The sequence below is a fragment of the Phocoena phocoena genome, chromosome 5 (genome assembly GCF_963924675.1).
Source record: "Phocoena phocoena chromosome 5, mPhoPho1.1, whole genome shotgun sequence".
In the NCBI taxonomy this organism is placed as follows: domain Eukaryota; kingdom Metazoa; phylum Chordata; class Mammalia; order Artiodactyla; family Phocoenidae; genus Phocoena; species Phocoena phocoena.
The window spans coordinates 75141340-75162920 of NC_089223.1; the positions used below are offsets into that span (position 1 = coordinate 75141340).

The 21581-nt window shown below is 37.8% G+C and overlaps 1 protein-coding gene across 2 annotated transcripts; it reads left to right on the forward strand.

Annotated features, from left to right (window-relative positions):
* Window positions 1-21581, forward strand: UGDH (UDP-glucose 6-dehydrogenase). Of its 2 annotated transcripts, XM_065877941.1 has the most exons (11): window positions 1-162; window positions 9501-9602; window positions 12166-12366; window positions 12478-12675; window positions 13129-13276; window positions 15922-16016; window positions 17502-17632; window positions 18132-18265; window positions 18684-18775; window positions 18890-19000; window positions 21471-21581. In XM_065877941.1, the coding sequence occupies exons 1-11, from the start codon at window positions 1-3 to the stop codon at window positions 21579-21581; spliced, it is 1485 nt and encodes a 494-aa protein (XP_065734013.1). The 2 variants fall into 2 exon arrangements, with proteins under 2 accessions (XP_065734013.1, XP_065734014.1); XM_065877942.1 differs by lacking the exon at window positions 12166-12366.

Sequence of the window (21581 nt, forward strand, 5' to 3'; positions counted from 1 at the left end):
ATGTTTGAAATTAAGAAGATCTGCTGCATCGGTGCAGGCTATGTTGGAGGACCCACATGTAGTGTCATTGCTCATATGTGCCCTGAAATCAGGGTAACGGTTGTTGATGTCAATGAATCAAGAATCAATGCATGGAACTCTCCTACACTTCCTATTTATGAGGTAAACCAATGCTTTGTTCTTATGCTCTTTGTTTTCTTACTCTTTTTGCTAAGTAATTTACTTTTAATATAAAATTCTATGACTTCAGCTGATAAGAAATTAAATGAAAAAACATAAATACACAATGTTATGGACATTACAATTATAATTATGTCAAATATGCCCAGAGAAAATGCCTAGAAAAAAGTATATTGAATATTAATAGTGGTTATATTAGTGAAGTGAGATTATGGGTAATTTTCTTATCTTCTCTATTTTCTAATTTTGTTTGTTAGTATGGTTACCATATGGTAATAGTACAATTAAAAAGTGACATCTGGGGCTTCCCTGGTGGCGGAGTGGTCGAGAGTCTGCCTGCCGATGCAGGGGACACGGGTTTGTGCCCCGGTCCGGGAAGATCCCATGTGCCGCGGAGCAGCTGGTCCCGTGAGCCATGGCCGCTGAGCCTGCGCGTCTGGAGCCTGTGCTCCGCAATGGAGAGGCCACAGCAGTGAGAGGCCCACGTACCGCAAAAAAAAAAAAAAAAAAAAAAAAAAGTGACATCTGTAAAAATTAAAAAACTGTGGATGTTTATAATATTAATTCATGTAAGTATTATATTTTGGGGTGATTGTATTTATATCAGGTAAACCTTGGATGAATAAATGGTGTCTTTCATATTCAGTGTTTAGTATCACAAATTTGTTTGAATTGGAATTTCAAAATTTCTGTGAATTTAGAGAACTCATAGTTAGGAAAATATGCCTCTATTTTATTAAGCAGGGTTCCATTTTTAAAAATTTTCACTGTAAAATGAGTTCATGATATTATGCTTTTGACATACAGAGAAGCACTTGAAAATTTGAGGGTAACATTTTCTCTCTAACATTAATATAGTCTTTTCTCTTTTTTTTCTGAAAAGTCTTATTATTTATAACACTCTTATCAACCATAGTTTTTAAGTGATCTTTAGAAGGGGAAGTCTCTGTAAGATAAATCTGCCTGCTATTTATAGACCTATGAATAGAAATCCATGAAAAAGTACCCATAGATTAGTAGCCACTTATCATAGATTAACCAATATCTGAATCAGGTTTAGAATTAAAAAAAAAAAAAGCCCTGTGTGTGTGTGTGGTAGCTTGTTTGTGCTTTACCCTTTCTTCCTCTACCAGATTAACTTCCCATAATAGTTATTTAAATACCTCAGTGTTATAGCATTTCTTTTCCTGTTATATAAACATAACATTACTACTATATTAGGTCTTGAGGAGTTTTTAAAAACATTTTAAAAAACATTTTGGAAAGATAACTTGATTAAGAGCTTTATAATTCTGATATCCATAAAAGGGCTGCAAGTCATCTGAAACCTTGTGAGCCGTTATTTATATCCAGTCATTCAGTAATTAATTATGTCAGCAGTATACTCTGCTTTTCAAACACAAAATGTACCAGAATGGCTAAAATTATCACTACTGCTAATACCAAGTGCTGACAAGGATTTAGGGCAACTGGAATTTTATACACTGCTGGTCAGAGCATAAATTGGTGTAGCCATTTTGCAAAACTGTGCAGCAGTATTTACTAAAGCTGAAAATATGCATATCTGACCCAGAAATTCCATCTGTAGGTGTATATCCAACAGAAAGGCATACATTTATGTGTCAAAAGATACGTATTAACAGTGCAATTCATAATAACCCCAGATGGGAAACAACCTAGATGTTAATTAGCAATAGAATGGATACATAAATTGTAGTATAATCCTGCAGTAAAATACTATACTGTATTTAAAATCCATGGAACTACTCCTGCATGCAAGCATATGTTTAAATTCTCACAAAAGTAATGTGTTGTCAGACACAAAGTAGTCCATGCTATATAATCCCATTTGTATAAAGTTCAAATATAGGCAAACTAATTTCTGGTGATAGTATTCATCATGATGGTAGTTTGAGGGGTTGTAGAGACTAGGAGAGGGCATACTGCAGGCTCTGATTTACTGTTTAAGGTTTTTGGGGGTTTTTTTGGCCATGCTGTGTAGCTTGTGGGATCTCAGTTCCCCAGCCAGGGATTGAATCCAGGCCTTGGCAGTGAAAGCCCAGAATTTTAACCACTAGCCAGCAGGGAACTCCCTGTTAATGTTCTTTTAATTCTTGTATGGATAATGGTTACACAAGTGTGTTCACGTGTGAAAATTGAGCTATACACTTTTCTATACTAAAATATATGCACTTTTCTGTATTTTTGTTTTACTTCAATAAAAATTTTACATAAAAACAAAATAAAAAGGTTATCTTGAGCTAGAAAAAAGTATAAACTATAATATATTGGATTTAGATGTTTTTCTTGGAGAAAACAAAAAAATTAGTTGGCCAGGCACATTCCCTGGCCAGATTCTTATTATTAGTACTATTTCTATTATTTGAAATCTGAAACTCTTTTTCCTAAGACTTCAGTGCTTTAAATTAAAAATAGTGTGTTTGGACTTCCCTGGTGGCACAGTGGTTGAGGATCTGCCTGCCACTGCAGGGGACATGGGTTCGAGTCCTGATCCAGGAAGATCCCACATGCCTGCGGAGCAACTAAGCCCGTGTGCCACACTACTGAGCCTGCGAGCCACAACTACTGAAGCCCTAATGCCACAACTACTGAGCCCATGTGCCACAACTACTGAAGCCCATGAGCCTAGAGCCCATGCTCTGCAACAAGAGAAGCCACCACAATAAGAAGCCCGCGCACTGCAGCGAAGAGTAGCCCCCGCTCAAGGCAATTAGAGAAAGCCTGCACGCAGCAACAAAGACCCAACGTAGCCATAAATAAATAAATAAATGGGAAAAAAATAAAAATAGTGTGTTCTACAGATATAGAAAACAAACCTGTGGCTACTAAAGGGGAGAGGGAAGGGAGGAGGGACAAATTAGGGGTAAGGGGTTAACAGGTACAAACTACTGTATATAAAATAGATAAGCAACAAGGATATACTGTATAGCACAGGGAATTTTACCCATCATCTTGTAATAACCTATAATGGAGTACAGTCTGCAAAAATACTGAGTCACTATGCTATAGACCTGAAACTAACACAATGTTGTAAATCAACTATACTTCAATAAAAATAAATAAAAACCAAAAAACCCCAAATAAAAACAGCAGTAAGCCACAAAAGAAGTGAGATGATCTGAATTTGCCATGTTATACTCTTGTTACTTTTTTATTTTTTTTATATTTTTGCGGTACGCGGGCCTCTCACTGTTGTGGAGCACAGGCTCCGGACGCGCAGGCTCAGCGGCCATGGCTCACGGGCCCAGCCGCTCCACGGCATGTGGGATCTTCCCGGACCGGGGCACGAACCTGCATCCCCTGCATCGGCAGGCGGACTCTCAACCACTGCGCCACCAGGGAAGCCCTCTTGTTACTTTTTTAAAAATTAAAAGTTAAATTCCTCCAAAAAAGAAAATAGTGTGTTCTACATTGATATTGAATCCAGTTGGGATATATAGTTATATTAAAAGAGCTAAGATCTAAGATGATTTTTTTTCCACATCTTACTTGTTTTTCTCAATAACCTAGCTTTTATAAACAAAGAAACAAAAGTATTTCTTGTTGTTTCACAGTTTTATTTCATGAATAAATTTTTTTTTCTTTAAATCTCTTTTTTTTTTTTTTTTTTTGCGGTACGCGGGCCTCCCACTGTTGTGACCTCTCCGGTTAAGGAGCACAGGCTCCGGACTTGCAGGCTCAGCGGCCATGGCTCACGGGCCCAGCCGCTCCACAGCATGTGGGATCTTCCCAGCCCGGGGCACGAACCCGTGTCCCCTGCATCGGCAGGCAAACTCTCAACCACTGCGCCACCAGGGAAGCCCCTTTAAATCTCTTTAAATAGAATATAAAAGATTTCAAAGTCTAGCTAGCACTGTGCTCATTAGAAGCAACTTCTGAGTTCTCAGAACTCTAATGTCCCATAATTGTATTGGCTTCATTTAATGATTGTAATTATTTGGTCTGTTGGCTTTATTTAATGATTGTAATTATTTGGTCTTTAAAGTCTTATTTTTATCTCATTTTTAATCTGTCTACTCCACAAAATTAGATGATGACAACGGAAGCAGCTATTTTAGTTCTGCACTATTTAGTTGTAGCCTGCAAAGGAAATGGAATCTTTTAAAAAAAAACAACCCAGCTCACTTTGGAGGTTAAAAACATGGCACTGCTACTTTAAAATTCTAGAAGGAATCTTTTTAACAAGTAGAATGATTTTCCTCTTAGCAAGTAAATGACTTTAGGCTTATAATTTTCATGTGTCTTTCTTACACATCAGTTGTTAAAAGACACCTGCTTAAGAAATTTATAAGAAATTTATAAGAAATTTATAAGAAATTTATAAGAAATTTATAAATCAGAAGAAAATAAATGATTTCTGTAGCATGTATTTAAAAAGACAAAACAAAACAAAACCGAATTATCCATTTTCAAAGATTTGTTAGGCCTTTGTTCCATTTTTTGTTTATTTTATGTTGTAAAACTAACTATTCCTGCACATTTCCTTGGCCATATAGGAGATGTAAAATGTTATGTGAAATGTCAAACAGGAAGAACTATAAAAGAAGAAAAACAAAGGGCAGGTTTAACCAGAATTCATGCTGCTTTCTGAATTCCTTTATTGAGTAGCTTATAGATATTGTTACTACTTGTGATTTTATATTGATCTACCTTGGACAAGGCAAAGAAATATTTTAATTTCCAGAGAAACCTTAGATACCTTTGCAGTCAACCTCCTCCTTAAATTTGTATTCTATTATGCATTAAAAAACACACAAACAAGGGACTTCCCTGGTGGCGCAGTGGTTAAGAATCCGCCTGCCAATGCAGGGGACACGGGTTCGAGCCCTGGTCCGGGAAGATCCCACATGCTGGGGAGCAACTAAGCCCATGCACCACAACTACTGAGCCTGTGGAGCCCGTGAGCCACAACTACTGAAGGCCGCGTGCCACAACTGCTGAAGGCCGTGTGCCACAACTACTAAAGCCCATGCACCTATAGTCCATGCTCCGCAACAAGAGAAGCCACTGCAGTGAGAAGCCCGCGCACCGCAACAAAGAGTAGCCCCCGCTCGCTGTAACTAGAGAAAGCCAGCAAGCAGCAATGAAGATCCAATGCAGCCAAATAAATACATACATACATAAAATTAAAAAAAAAATACACAACCAAGCAGATATTTGTTTTCAATGATATTATAAAAATCTATGGCATTGATTTTTCATTGTAAATACCAATTTTTCATATCAGAGAGTCTCTTTTGGTGACTAATGTTTAACTCCTGGTTACTGATAAAGAAAAGATAACTAATATGTAATTATAATATTTAATGAACTTTTGAGTACACACCCTCCTTGATAGTTGTTCCACCCTCACTCCATTCAGTCCGAAACTCACTAGACTAATTGGAGAAATTGTTTTTTTGGCCTTACCCCGCGGCTTCTGGTATATGACCAAGGAATTCCCAAGATAAATATTTAGAAGGAAAAATGATCAGACTTGATTGTTGATTCAAGAAGGATGAAGTAGAGGAAGGAATCTAGAATGTATTCAAGAATTCAAGGCTGGGGAATTCCCTGGCAGTCCAGTGGTTAGGACTTAGCACCTTCACTGCCATGGCCTGGGTTCAGACCCTGGTCAGGGAACTAAGATCCCACAAGCCGTGCAGCATGGCCAAAAAAAAAGAAATTCAGGGCTGAAGACATAAACTTAAGATTATTCAGGAAGTTAAAAAAATAAATTTTGCAGGCAGTAGTTAAAATCAGAGTAGTTGAGCTCTCCCAAGAAGAGCCTGTAGAGAGAACAGAGCGTGGGGTCAAAATGCTAATGTTTGATGAGGGGTGGAGGAAGAAATGCCTTAGAGAAGCACTGAAGAGTAGTTCAGAGAAGGTGAACCAAAAACCAGAAGAGTTTTAGTAGTGCAAGCTCCATAAAGATGTATATGTTTTGATTATGAGTGATGAACACAGTGACCAGTACTTAGTAAGTGCTCAACAAATATCAATATTTGCTGAATGAATGAGTAAGCTGTCAATTCTGCCAAACACAGGAGAAATAAGAACAGAGACATACTCATGAAATTCGGTATTATGGGGGCCATTGTTAACTTTTACAAGAACAATTACAAAAGGTAGGAGATTGAAGTGAAAGAGTGTAGGAAATGAGTAAGACTCTTCTTTTAAAAGGTTTAATTAGAAGGAAATAAAGGGGGTGGTCACCGGAGAGGGACACAGGGTAAAAGCAGCGATTTTTTTTTTAAATTTATTTTTGGTTGTGTTGGGTCTTCGTTGCAGTGCGCCGGCTTCTCATTGTGGTGGCTTCTCTTGTTGTGGAGCACAGGCTCTAGGTGCACAGGCTCAGTAGTTGTGGCTCGTGGCTCTAGAGCGCAGGCTCAGTAGTTGTGGCACATGGACATAGTTGCTCCATGGCATGTGGGATCTTCCCGGACCAGGGCTCGAACCCGTGTCCCCTGCATTGGGAGGTGGATTCTTAACCACTGTGCCACCAGAGAAGTGCAAAAGCAGCGATTTTTAAACATATTTTTTCCTGTGGTTGATAAAGAATCAAGCATGTTAATAAACTAAGGTAGACAAATCACATAGAGAAGGAAAGGTCAAAAGTATGAGAAGAAAGGGGCTAATTGATGGAATAAAGTCTAGAAAAATAGCAAAGATGATGGGATCAAAAACACCAGAAGAGGAATTGGTCTTGAAAGCCTCTTTCTCAGACTGGAGGGAAGTAAACAAGGGTGGATGAAGATACTGTCTTTTTGGTGGGAACAGGAAATAAAAGTGACTGAAACGTTGGTCATCTCAGTTGAAGGTGGGATGCCAGCTACTCTGAAGAAGATGTAGTGGAGGTTGGAGCAGTAATCTCAGAATGAGAGGACAAGTAAAAAAGTTACCAGGCTACATTGAAAAAACCCAGCTAAATGTACTTAGGGTCCATGAATTTATGTGTTCATTGTGGTTCTTTCTAGTCTTATAGGCTTATATTTTATGGGTCAAAACTATGTTAATAAAAAAGTAGTCATTTTTACCACCTGAGAAGTAAATAGTAATGACTATCAGATGAAATATGGTAATAAGATATTCAAGTTTTTTCTCAGGCAACAGCATAATAGAAACTCTCAATATTTAACAATGAAGGGAATTCCCTGGTGGTCCACCGGTTAGGACTCCACACTTTCACTGCCAAGGGCACGGGTTCAATCCCTGGTTGGGGAACTAAGGTCCTACAATCTGCACAGTGTGGCCAAAAATACCCAAACAAACAAAAAAAACCAATGGAAACATTCTGTTTTGTGTTGCCATATTTATTGAATAGTCATTGCTTTTTTGTTAACTTTATTCATTAAAAAAACAATGTAATAACTACTTCTAAAAAGCCAAAATGGATAATTTGCTTTGCTTTTTCTGAGTAAAATGAAAGCTAATTTTATCCTGTGAAAGGATTTTTCTTCCATAAAATGTGCCATATAAATTCTAAATACTAGTTATGAAAATTACATAATGAATCTAATAAGAGGTAGAACCTATATTATCAACTGCTTCTGCATCCAGTTTGGATATCTACAAATATCCCATTGATTTTAACGGAATAATGTAGTTGTTCATTTTGAGGTCTTATTAAGACTTAGTATAAATTCTGCGTTGCTCTGATTTTAGGTTACTTTAATTAAATGTTAGGAGATTATATAGGATTGAATTAAATCTTCTCTGTAAAATTCCAACTCCATAACCTTTTACTCTTATTTTCTAGAACCTAGTCAAAATAACTAAGGAACCAGTTGCCATAATTAGTGACACTATATTCATGGTGCAGTGGTTCATATATTTTGCCGGTCCTGTTATACATTTTAGCCAAACTAATAGAAATTTTGAATTTACATTTTACACTTTCTCTGATTGCTTATGTTAAAAGTCCACAGAACCATGAAGAAAAGTGGATTACCTCTGGATATAATTCTAGACCTATGCCCCAGAATTGACTTTTTACTTTGCTATATAGTTTTCTATACATCCATAATATTTTGGATATTATTTGAACCTTCTCTCCCAGGAGAGAAGGTCTGTTTTGCTTTGGTTTTTAAGAATTCTTAAACATGTCCTTCCCCTCCATGGTTTATTTGAATCAGAATCCAAGTAAGAGCCATATATTGCAATAGATTTGTATCACTTGTGTCTTTTAAGATCACTATATACATATATAATATATATATATATATATATATTTTTTTTTTTTTTGCCTCACTGCACAACATGTGGGGTCTTAGTTCCCCAACCAGGGATCAAACCTGTGCCCCCTGCAGTGGAAGCACAGAGTCATAACCACTGGACCTCCAGGGAATTCCCTAAGACCACAGTTTTTTTAAAAAATTTATTTATTTGGTCGTGTCGGGTCTTAGTTGCAGCACGTGGGCTCCATAGTTGTGGCTCCAGGGCTCCTTAGTTGTGTCTCACTGACGCCTTAGTTGCGGCATGCAAACTTTTAGTTGCAGCATGCATGTGGGATCTAGTTCCCTGACCAGGGATTGAATCCAGGCCCCCTGCATTGACAGCGTGGAGTCTTATCCACTGTGCCACCAGGGAAGTCCCAAGACCACAGTATTTTAATCTCTCTCTGTTTTTCTCTTCAGTTTGTTTATTGAAGAAACCAGGTTGTTTATCCTGTAGATAAACAGATTTTGCTGATTGGACTGGTCTGGTCAGATTTAGACCTGATTTTTTTGGGGGGTGGAGGCAAGAATACTTGTTAGGTGGTGTTGTACAGCTCAAAATTCTTAATTATATCTCCTGTTAAATTGTATGGGAAAAGTAACAAATTTTTTAATAGAAGTGTTTCTTATAATGGGACTTAGAAAAAATATATATTTATGTGTAGAGTAAAGACTGTTTCACAACCACTCTGAATGGCCTGTATTCTATGGCCTGAATTCTTGGGAGTAAAAACCTGTATTCTAGTGACAAAGCAAAATCAAATGTTTGCTTGAAACCACAAAGACTTTTGACTTTTCTGATGATTGTGTTGATACTTGGAGTTGTTAACTCTTATGAAGAAGTCCAGAACATGGTAAAGAATGACATGCATTAAATTAATCTGCTGCTTTAATTGTGGCAAGTTCAGGTTTGCTTTATTTGTTACATAATGTACACCTGATGGCCTTCGGTACCAGTATAATCTTTGATTTTTCTACAGAGGTGTTATTTGAGAGCAAATCTAGACCTTTAAATTACACATGACCTTCCCCTTAATGAATGTAAGTCATATGGGTTATCTCATATGACTGGTAAAATGTATGTACAACTTCTTTTCTTTTTAGCCAGGACTAAAAGAAGTGGTAGAATCCTGTCGAGGAAAAAATCTATTTTTTTCTACCAATATTGATGATGCCATTAAAGAAGCTGATCTTGTATTTATTTCTGTAAGTATTTTCCTTTGCTGTGTGAGTTTTTATGTATTCTTGTCTATATAGAAGTTTCATTGTATTTTAATAGTAAAGCCATTGGTATTAAGCCACAGCATTACTTAGTATAGAGTTGTCCAATTGAATTTTGATTATCACTAACTTTATCTAACACTTCACCAAACTATAATCATCTGATCATTTCAGATCATTGAACAAATAAGTTCAGAGAAAGTTTCTAATATGAGATCTAGAATTAGGAAGTGCTGGTAACATGTGAGCATGTATGAGCACATATGGTGATAGTATATGTGTTTCATCATTTCTTGTTTCCACTGCGTGGTGGAAGTGAGATAAAAAGAATCAGGTAAAGTTTGCTGCAAACTTACAGGCATCTCCGATTTAGATGAGTTTATGTTCCAAAAGTCATTTTAAATTAATTATTTAGAACTTGGCATATGTTTGTTAGGTTATTAGGCTAGTCCACAGACACCTTCATCTCATAATAGGGCTTAACTGTTTTACCTTTGTAATGAAACAAGTAGAATGAATGCTTGGGAATACCCTCTGATAATTCAATATTTGAACCAAGGTAACTTTTTTCTTGCCGTCCTGGTAACCATCTACTCAAATATTCTGTGTGTGATGGTATAGTTATCACCAATTGGTGGCTGAGCTAAGGTGTTATATGACCCAAGACCTGTACAGCCTTAAGGAATAAAGGGAAAGCCGGTGGTGTGAGCTTTGACTGGGTTCCATGAGATAAACACCACGGGGTCCATAGAGCAGAGATGATGTTGAATTGATTGTGTGTTGAGACAAAAGCAGTACTGTGAAGAAATAGGAACTCCAGAAGAAAGTAGTAATGAAACCCTTGGTAAAACTGTGTTATGAATTCAGTCTCTCTTTTTAAAAATTACTTCAGAGAAAATTGGTGCCACTTCTATGACTCATCTACCCAATCTTCTACTTAAGCTTGCAGGAGGTTAGGGTAGAGGCATAGAAAAGGAGAAATTATTTTGGAGTAGCTAGATGCTTGGAGAAAATCAAGAAGTTACCTTAATCCAACATTTGGATAACCATAGCCTGGAATAGGAATAGGGGACTTTTCTATACGAAAAAAAATTTTTTTAAGTATCTATTCTTAAGGCAATAGAGTTCACCTTAGTGTGGTCCGGCACAGATAGCTGATTTTACGCTTGCTTCTCTGCCGATCTAGCCTGAGCTGCCTTAAATCTTTCCAAGCTATTACTTTGTGTGCCTGTTAGGGTAATTTATTGTAGTATAACTCCTACCTAGTTCCCATTATTCTCTGCATCAGTTTTTTTGTTTTTTTTTTTTTAATGTGCTTGTTGTGTACTTTTCATTGTGGAAAACACCACACATACAAAAAATGAAACCAACAATATAGTGAACCCCATTGTCAACAGTTTTCATGGCTGATCTTGATTTATTTACTACTTCTCTCCCTTTCCTCCCACCCCAGATTACCCAAATTTTTTTTAGGCAAATTCCAGGTAGAAATAGTTTTATACCATTGAATCAGTTTTCAACCATTATCTTCATTCAGAGCTCCTTTCCCAGGGAAGCCATTTGATCATCCCCATCTCTCGCATGTTTCACATTATCCCATTAACCATTTTTGCCCTTCTGTGTTCCACTGCACCCTTACTTCCACGTCTAGGTCTTTTCCTAAGTTGTTCCATGCGTATAAACCACTTTTTCCTCCTGCTTTTTACACCTCAACCCAATCTTCACGTTTTGAATTATTTTGGCTTGATTACTTTATTTAGTCTCCCATTAAGTTATAAGCTTGTCAAGAGAAGACAGTTGGTGCTACTTACTGGTTCAAAAATTATTCCTACATAGAATTTTAGACTTTTCAGAGTACTTTCATTTTTACGAGAGTGTTATAAAACTTGTGTGTTAGATTTTAGAGAGTGTGTTATTCTCATTTTCCAATGAGGTCATTGAGACAAAGGCAGCCACACTTCTCCAAGTTTACATGATACAGCTAAGCCAAAACTAAATGCCTAGACTCTGGACTCATGATTTATTTTTCTTTCTATACGATAGTCTTTGTCCACATAGTATTTTGTATCCTGAAGGCGCTAGATAATTTCTAGCTCTAATGAGCCAAGAAAGCATTTGTGAATGATACTGCAGACATTTTTAAAAACCTATTGATATAGGCCTATAAAAAAGGAGAATAAAAAGGAATTTAAAGTTTAGTTTTAAAGACCAGGATAATATATTACATACCATCAAGAGAGGAAGAAAGAGAAAACTTACATTTCATTTCAGACTGTGAACTCCTTTTGGAGTCTCTTTCATCTTTATATCTGCAGGCTTAGCTTGGAACCTGCCTGCCCTGATTCTGACACATATATAGTAGCTTCTCAACAGAAATGTACTGAATGAGTTCTCATAAAATATTATTTCCATGGAACTAATAGAGGGTGAAACCAGGGCTCCTGATGATGTTAACTTCCCAGTTGACTAGTCAGTTGATGGTCCAGGGCATATCTTGAAATCAGTGAATATCTCATACTCTGTTCTTAATCCTGTATACTTTAATCAGGTGAACACTCCAACCAAGACCTACGGAATGGGGAAAGGCCGCGCAGCAGATCTGAAGTACATTGAAGCTTGTGCTAGACGCATTGTGCAAAACTCATACGGGTACAAAATTGTGACTGAGAAAAGCACAGTGCCAGTGCGGGCAGCAGAGAGTATTCGTCGAATATTTGATGCAAACACAAAACCTAACTTGAATTTACAGGTATAAAAAAAGGAAGCACTAGAATCTGGCTCTTCTTATGTAGATATTGATGCTTTAAAGTTGTCCATAATTAATTCTAGCTTAAAACTTTCCTTTGCGTTGGGAGTCTAGGTGCTGTCCAACCCTGAGTTCTTGGCAGAAGGAACGGCCATCAAGGACCTGAAGAACCCAGACAGAGTACTGATCGGAGGGGATGAAACCCCAGAGGGTCAGAGAGCTGTGCAGGCACTGTGTGCTGTGTATGAGCACTGGGTTCCCAGAGAAAAGATCCTCACCACTAATACTTGGTCTTCAGAACTTTCCAAACTGGTTGGTACACAGCACTCAACTCTCTATTAAATTTAAAGCCAAGGACTTATTTCTGTTAACCCTGATTACACAGGTACTTTCTTAATATTAATAAAAAGATATGCTTTTGAAGATAATATTCTTGTATATTATGAAATAATATTCACAAGGGGATCAAATATTTGGGTATAAAATATTCTGGAATATGTAAAAGAAAATAGTAATTACTATTAATGTAATTAATTAAAATAGTAATTAAAAAAATCACTCTTTCCCTTCTTTTACCCTTTCTTCATCATCTTTCTTCTCTAATTTAAAACATTTTCCCTTACCAACCCACCCATTGCCTCCGAAAATTGAGCCCATCAGTAACTTTTATATCTCCCTCAGTAATTTGGATCAACTCAATGAAATATAATACAGATATATAAAATTTTTATTTTAGCTCATCGTATTCTTTTTTTTTCTTTTAAGGCAGCAAATGCTTTTCTAGCACAGAGAATCAGTAGCATTAACTCTATAAGTGCCCTCTGTGAAGCAACAGGAGCTGATATAGAAGAGGTGGCAACAGCCATTGGAATGGACCAGAGAATTGGAAATAAGTTTCTGAAAGCCAGTGTTGGTAAGTTGAAATTTTTCTGTACATAAAGTAGGTTCATTTAGCTAGGTCTCTAACTTTAAGGAAGCCTTTGCTTAACTTAAATGCCCTTAAAATAATGATTCCATTATACATGTAGGCTTCAGCCTATTAGGAACTTTCTAAGTGAGGCAACTGTTACCTATATTGTTTAATAATTACTGACTGATTGGTAGATAAACATAGTTCAATGTTTTAGGAGGAATATATTAGTATTTTGTTAGAACATTTAGGTAGAATAAGTTTGGGAGACCACATAGGAAATCATGTAACACCTTACTGAAGCAAATAGGAAAAAATTCCTTATCATTTGCTTTTCCTGCTAATACAACTATGGAAATGTGACCTTGGTGAACTACAGTCAATCCTCATTATTTGTGGATTCCATATTTGTGAATTAGCCTACTTGATAAAATGTATTTGTAACCCAGCATCAATACTCATGTGGTGATTTGCAGACATGAACAGAGCAGCAAAAAATTTGAGTCACCCAACACATATATTCCCAGCTGAAGTTGAATAAGGCAATACTCATACCTTCTTGTTTTAGCTCTCATACTGCAGATATGTGCTCTTTTTGTGGTCTATTTAGTGCTGCATTTTTGTGCTTTTTTTCCTGTGATTTCACTGTTTAAAATGGCCCCCAAGCATATTGCTGAAGTTTTGTCTAGTGTTCCAAAGCGTCAACAAGCTAGGATGTGCCTTACACATGTGGTTTGATAAGCTTCATTCATTCAGGCATGAGTTATAGTGCTATTGGCTGTGAGTTCAATGTTAATGAATCAACAATATTTTTAAATAAGGTGTCTTTAAACAGAAATACACATAAAACAAGATTATGTTGATCAGTTGGCAAAAATGTGACCAGAAGCTCACAGGAACCTAATGCTGTATTTCACCTAGGAGCGGTGCTTCAGTATTTGCTAATTCAGCGTTTGTGGCAAATCTGTAGAACATAATTACTGAGTTTAACAAGAACTGACAATGTTTCTTTTGCATATAAGTTAATAAGATTGATGTAAAGGTAAATAGAGTCTTTTACAGATTGGGCCATAGACAGCCTTTCCTGTATTTCTGGGGCTTTATGACATTTCTCAGTACTGATTTCCCTGGCCTTTTGTATCTTTTTGATAGTTTCTCCTAGTGGCCATTTAATAAAAATAGCTCCTATTTACTGAAGGCGTATTATGCACCAAGTTCTGAACTTTATATATCTTAATTATTAATCCTTATAACTGGGACTTCCCTGGTGGCGCAGTGGTTAAGAATCCACCTGCCTTTGTTATACAGCAGAAACTAACACAACATTGTAAAGCAATTATACTCCAATAAAGATGTTTAAAAAAAAAAAAAAAGAATCTGCCTGCCAGTGCAGGGGACATAAGTTTGATCCCTGGTCTGGGAAGACCCCACATGCCATGGAGCAGCTAAGCCTGTGAGCCACAACTACTGAAGCCTACACACCCTAGTGCCTGCGCTGCAGGACTACTGAGCCTGTGCCCTCTAGGGCCTGCATGCCGCAACTGCTGAGCCCGCATGCTGCAACTACTGAAGCCCGTGCGCCTAGAGCCTGTGCTCAGCGACAAGAGAAGCCACTGCAATAAGAAGCCCGCGCACCGCAACGAAGAGTGGCCCCTGCTTGCTGCAACTAGGGAAAGCCCACGCGCAGCAACGAAGACCCAACACAGCCAAAAAAAAAAAAAAAAAAAAAAAATCCTTATAACCTTTTACATAGGTGTTGGTATTTCTAGAGATGATTAAGGATTGGGGGAATTTTTGTAACTTGCTCAAAGTCATAAAACTAATGAGTGGCTAGATGTTTCTGACTCCAAAGCCCACGCCAACCCTCATTGTATACTGCATTGCAGTAGAACAGGGGTGGGCAAACTACAGCCCCCAGGCCAAACTGTGGCCCACAGCTTGTCTTTGTAAATAAGTTTTATTGGAAAATAACTATGCCCATTTGATTACATATTGTCTATGACTGCTTTTAAGCTACAAAGGCAGAGTTGAATAGTTGTGCCAGAGACTGTATGGCCCATAAGTGCTAAAATATTTTTTACCTGGCCTGTAAAAGTTTGCCAGCTCTATGTTAGAGATGCAGGACAGTGATACCAGCTGAATGAAGGGAAAAGATAGAAAATATAGCCACGGGCTTCCCTGGTGGCGCAGTGGTTGGGAGTCCGCCTGCCGATGCAGGGGACCCGGGTTCGTGCCCCGGTCCGGGAGGATCCCGCGTGCCGCGGAGCGGCTGGGCCCGTGAGCCATGGCCGCTGGGCCTGCGCGTCCGGAGCCGGCGCTCCGCAGCGGGAGAGGCCGCGGCGGTGAGAGGCCCGCGTACCGCAAAAAAAAAAAAAAAAGAAAATATAGCCACAATAAAACTTAAGCTAGAAAGTGATTTATAATTATTTAAGATTATTTATAATTATTAGGAAATTATTTATAGAGTTGATTAGTTGCTTGCAAATTTCATACAAGTTATAAACTCATTAGTTTTCCAACATTCAAATTTTATTATTAAAAATCCAAGCATAGGCCCTCTGATTAGTATGACAAAGAAATTTGTAATATGATTTAGTTGTTTGGTTCCTAAATGAAAATATTATCTTTTTTTTTTTTTCTTTCTTCAGGTTTTGGTGGGAGTTGCTTTCAAAAGGATGTTCTGAATTTGGTTTATCTCTGTGAGGCTCTAAATTTGCCCGAAGTAGCTCGTTATTGGCAGCAGGTATTAATCTTTATAGTCAACAGCTTATGATTAACTTCTAATTAAAACATGTCACCCTTTTCTGTCAGATGTTTTTGATAGGATTAATTTTTTCCAGAAACTCAATTATTATTATATTCAATATGTTCATTTTAGGTTTATTTGCTGGGGTTCTGTGTTTATAATTTGTCTTTTTTGGTAATCATCTATGATGGAAGTTTATGATAAACCAGTATTCCTTCTAATTTTAATAACTAAATTTGCTCCCTGAGTAAAGCAAGAAATATTACTTTTAATTATAATTCTTCTCTATCTTGAAAGGCTAAGATAAAAGTAAAGGCAAAAGAACCTCTATTGTCATGCTTCCAAGTGGTTTGCATATGTTGATATTTGTTTTGTCCCTTTGAGATTCACAGAGCTAAAATTAGAGACCCTTCTCAAACTGGAAATAGAGTTAACATTTATTGCATGCTTACTCTGTGCCAGGCACTCTTTTAAGCACTTTACATGTAGTATCTTAGTCCTCATCGTTAATATTATCCCTCATATATAGATGAGGAAGCTGAGGCTTAGCAATGTTAAGTAATTTGTTCAAGATACCAGCCAGTGTATGTAACTTTCCCAAATATTTTTTCCCCAAGTTTACAGTTTTTCAGATTTCAGCAGTGAATAGGAATGGAAGGAAATTAACATTTTTAGGGAAATGTACACTTTTAGGTTCATTTCACTCAATCCAGTATGATGGCTTTATCTTACTGTCCGTTGTGGGGAAAATGCAGATAAAGGCTTGATTTTCAAAAACTTTCGGCTCATTTCTCAAGCTCTCAGGCTCTGAGACGGCTTCTAGAAGCTTAGAGCCTTAAAAAAAAGTCTTTCCTTATATCCATCTGGTCACCAATATGATGTCTTGTTTGTAAATTCTTAGGAGAGTAACAGATTAGGTGATCAGAGACTATGTTATGTTTTACTCGTAACATTTAGTTAAAAATTTTGCCAGATGTTTGTGCTGTTATGGTTCATCCAGAGGCAGCTATAACTCTGTACATAGTTTGACTGTTCTCTGTCCACTTTCTACTCACACTCAGTTTTGGTGAGGGGTCGGGGGTAAGCATATGAAGGAGTACTTTGGGGTTTAATTGCCTCCACAGTGTTTGGAGAAGTTGGCTATGTGCCGTTTTTTAGGTGGACTCATGGCTGGACCTAAAATGGTGTTGAAATTTAGCTGTGCTCCCTACCTTAAAATCCATCCCAGCCCAATGCATGGAAAGTTAAGCCAAATGAAAATGAAAATTTTCAGGCAGGCTATAAGGAGTGGGGGGTGGGTAATTCTTTCTTTCTTTACTTTTTTCAGTCTGCAGATACTAAAGAGGTTGTTAATCTTTGTCTCCTGTTAATTTATAAGGCTTGTATTCATACGAGAGTACTCACCATAAAGCTGTGAGCAGTGCATGGTACAGGCTGCACCTCTTCTAACTGATCCTTGCATAATTGTCCTTGTTATTTCAGGTCATAGACATGAATGACTACCAGAGAAGGAGGTTTGCTTCCCGGATTATAGACAGTCTGTTTAATACAGTGACTGATAAGAAGATAGCTATTTTGGGGTTTGCATTCAAAAAGGACACCGGTGATACAAGGTACCAGTTCTTTGAAATATTTCAACCTTTTTAAGAATGTTAACTCCTCATCTTATCCTGATTTTTTTTTTCTTTCTTTTAGGTAAGAAGTGGATATATTTAGAGAGAAACACACTCCACAGACAGAGTGTGGGCCATCTCAGAAGGCGAGAAAGGCCTTATCCTGATTTTTTGATGGTGGTTGTGTATGTGAAATACATGTATGTATATAGTATAAAGAATAAAAATAAAGTGGACATCAATATCTTCACAAGAAATAGAATCTCACCTGTATATTAAACCCCTTAGGTATTAGAATATATGCCATTTATGGGACTTCCCTGGCGGTCCAGTGGTTAAGACTCTGTGCTGCCAATGCAGGGGCTGTGGGTTCAATCCCTGGTCGGGGAACTAGGATCCCACCTGCATGCGGCATGGCCAAAAAAAAAAATAATTAAAAAAAAATTTAGAATATATGCCATTTAAAAGTGCAGCAATACTGATTTTTTTTTTCCTTCAGAGAGTCGTCTAGTATATATATTAGCAAATATTTGATGGATGAAGGCGCACACCTCCATATATATGATCCAAAAGTACCAAGGGAACAAATAGTTGTGGATCTTTCTCATCCAGGAGTTTCAGAGGATGACCAAGGTAAGTAGGCTTTGAGTCTCATGTATCACTTTGAGTTTGGGCCCCCAGACTTTGTTCTCTAGCAACCTTTGGTTGTTCAGTATTTATCATTTATATCATTGGTAGGCCCCTCTTTTCAACCTTATTTCTCTAAAATTAAACTCTCAGACATTGTTTCATCAACCTTGATTTGAAGTAATCAGCTGTGGGTTAGCCTAGTGATTTTTCCAACATATTCTAAAAAGTCCCGGAGATTCCAAGGAGTTGCTTCTGGGGCAAAATTGGGAGTACTCCAGGCCCCGCCCATTACCCCTACTCACACTTCAACCAGACCATTCCACTTCTGTCAGACCCTCAACTCCTCCAGCAATCTTAGTGTTAAAATGCATAATTTCAAATCACTCCTTTCTTATTCCAACTTTCTGTTGGGTTGTTATAGTGGCCCGGCTGGTGACCATTTCCAAGGACCCCTATGAAGCATGTGATGGTGCCCATGCTGTTGTGATTTGCACTGAATGGGACATGTTTAAGGTGAGGTGACAGTAGTGAGATTAAGGAAAATTTTAGAGGTGTTCTAGTACCATTTGGGGTTGAGTATGTGTTCCCATATATGCTCTATTTGTTTCTTTGGTTCTGTCTTTACAGGAACTGGACTATGAACGCATTCATAAAAAAATGCTGAAGCCAGCCTTTATCTTTGATGGACGACGCGTCCTGGATGGGCTCCACAATGAACTACAAACCATTGGCTTCCAGGTAAGCATGATCCTGGATTGGTTTTGTTTCATTTGTTTGGTCATTTCCTTTTTAAAGGCTTTGAGTTTTAGAACTTAAAATTTTTTTTCATTTAGCAATAGCATAACTCTGGGCAACATGTCAGTCAATTCTCTGGGAAGTTCTGTGGTATTTGTGAAGTACTACACTCCGTCCTTAAAATTGTGATCTAAAGGTCATTCAGTGTTGGTCTTTCTTACATAATGTCAGTTGCCTATCATATGGGGCCAAGATATACCTTGCCTTAACTCATATAAACATCAAGTAAGAAAATATACACATAGAAAAGTTTTTTTTTTTCCTGGAGCCTCCAAAGCTACTCTGCTGCATTGTCTGCATCACACTGACCCACTCCGAGGCCAGGTCACTTATTCCTTTATGAATGTTTTGAAAACTGCAATATAGTTGTCACATGTTGGTATAGGATCCTATGCCTCTGGGTGCTCAGCACTGTGCTGGTGCTGTGAGAGGTCTGAATGAAAAGTATGGGAGCTGCAGTGGTGCTGGCCCTCTTTTAATTCAGAGTTTGTCAGTTAATTATGGAACGTTTAGAGAGCTGAAACAAACCTGCACAGTACATTTTATGTTGCATCCATTTCAGTTCTACCAGGGGCTCCAAAAGTATTAATAAGAGGGAGCTACTTTCCATTTCCTCAGAGCAGAAATGGAGTGGGAGGCTTGGGGGGCGGTTGGGAGGATAAAGAAATCTGCCGGGAGATTGCTGTCAGCATAGTCCTGAAGCAGGGCAGAGTGCAGCAGTGTTTAGAGCTGGCTGTGTGCATCTGCTCAGCACCAGCTGTATTGGAGAGGTACTGATAAGCCTTCATCCACTGTTGAAAATATCTGATCTGGTTCTCTTAACCTGTCACTGACTTGTTGAAGATCCTTCTTATTTAGAATTCAGTGCCCATGTCTCATTCATGAGAGATTAACTTGCAAGAAAAATCAGATGACATCCTTGTCTGTTCACACTCCATCAAAGACCTTGGGGACCCTTTTTTTAAAAAAAATTAATTAATTAATTAATTAATTTATGGCTGCATTGGGTCTTCGTTGCTGCATGTGGGCTTTCTCTAGTTGTGGTGAGCGGGGGCTACTCTTTGTTGCGGTGTGCGGGCTTCTCATTGTGGTGGCTTCTCTTGTTGCGGAGCACGGGCTCTAGGCATGCGGGCTTCAGTAGCTGTGGCACACGGGCTCAGTAGTTGTGGTGCACAGGCTTAGATGTTCCACAGCATGTGGGATCTTCCTGGACTAGGGATCGAACCCGTGTCCCCTACATTGACAGGCGGATTCTTAACCACTCTGCCACCAGGGAAGTCTCCCTGGGGACCCTTTTATCCTACTCCTCCTTAGTGAGTAATGTGACTTTTTCGCAGTCATGACTGAAACTCAGCAATGTTATTTTTTAAAGATTATTTGCAGGCACAGACACATTTTCTCTCATTCCTGTTTTACTCATCTAAAGGAGAAGATATGTAGAGGTATATATATTTAAAATGAGTTTGAATTCTTATAAAATTAACTTTTCCAAGTAAGGATTAAAAAAACAATTAGACTGGAATTACTAAATAAAGGGAATTTATAAGCCACTAAATAAGACAATTGATGAATATAAAGCAGAAGCCCTTTGTGGTACTAGTCAGCATTAAATATTAATTTTTAATTAAAAAGACATTTATGAAGATTGTTTAGTATATTTATCTGTGCTGTGTGGAGAGGAGATAAACTTATGACTATTAAAGAAGCAGTTTTTTAAAGATAAGATTGATTATTTTGGATAGAGGGGAAAAATTTTAAATGTAATATGCAAAATGAAAATTGACTGTTGATTTATTGAAGGTTGGCTCGCATGCCTGATACTGTGCTGAGCGCTTTATCTAATTGAATCCTTACCACAACTCTTTGAGGTAGATGGGTAACACCATTTACGATGAGGAGGAAACACCTTTGAGGGTTTAGGTAACAGCACTTATCAGTCAGGATTCCAGCTGGAGCCTTTCAGACTCTGAAGCCTGAACTTCTTAAAAGCTATGCTGTTATAGCTTATGCAAGCTTTTTAGAATGAGGGAAACAGACATTAGAATAGAGTTTGAAAGAATGTGAATTAACTGGAATCCAGTCTATTTATTGCTTTCACATGTGCTACTGAAACAATCGTGGCAGGTGGTTCCCTATTCTGTTTGAGGGGGTCTGGTGTCGAGAATGACAGGAGTCAGTGTGCCCTGTTATGAATATGAAAGGGGGAATGCAGACTGACTCTAGAAACATAAACAGTGTGGAAGGAACCAAAGATCTTTCATAGCAGCCCAGACGACTTGAGAAACTTTTTCTGCCTTTAAAAAGAAAAAAAGCATTTAGGTTTTAGCCCTTATTATACTACATTACAGAGTTTTTACATTAAGTATTGTAATTGTTAATAATTTTCTTTCTAAAATCTTTTTTTCCCCTCTAGATTGAAACAATTGGCAAAAAGGTGTCTTCAAAGAGAATTCCATATGCACCTTCTGGTGAAATTCCAAAGTTTAGTCTTCAGGATCTACCCAACAAGAAACCCAGAGTATAG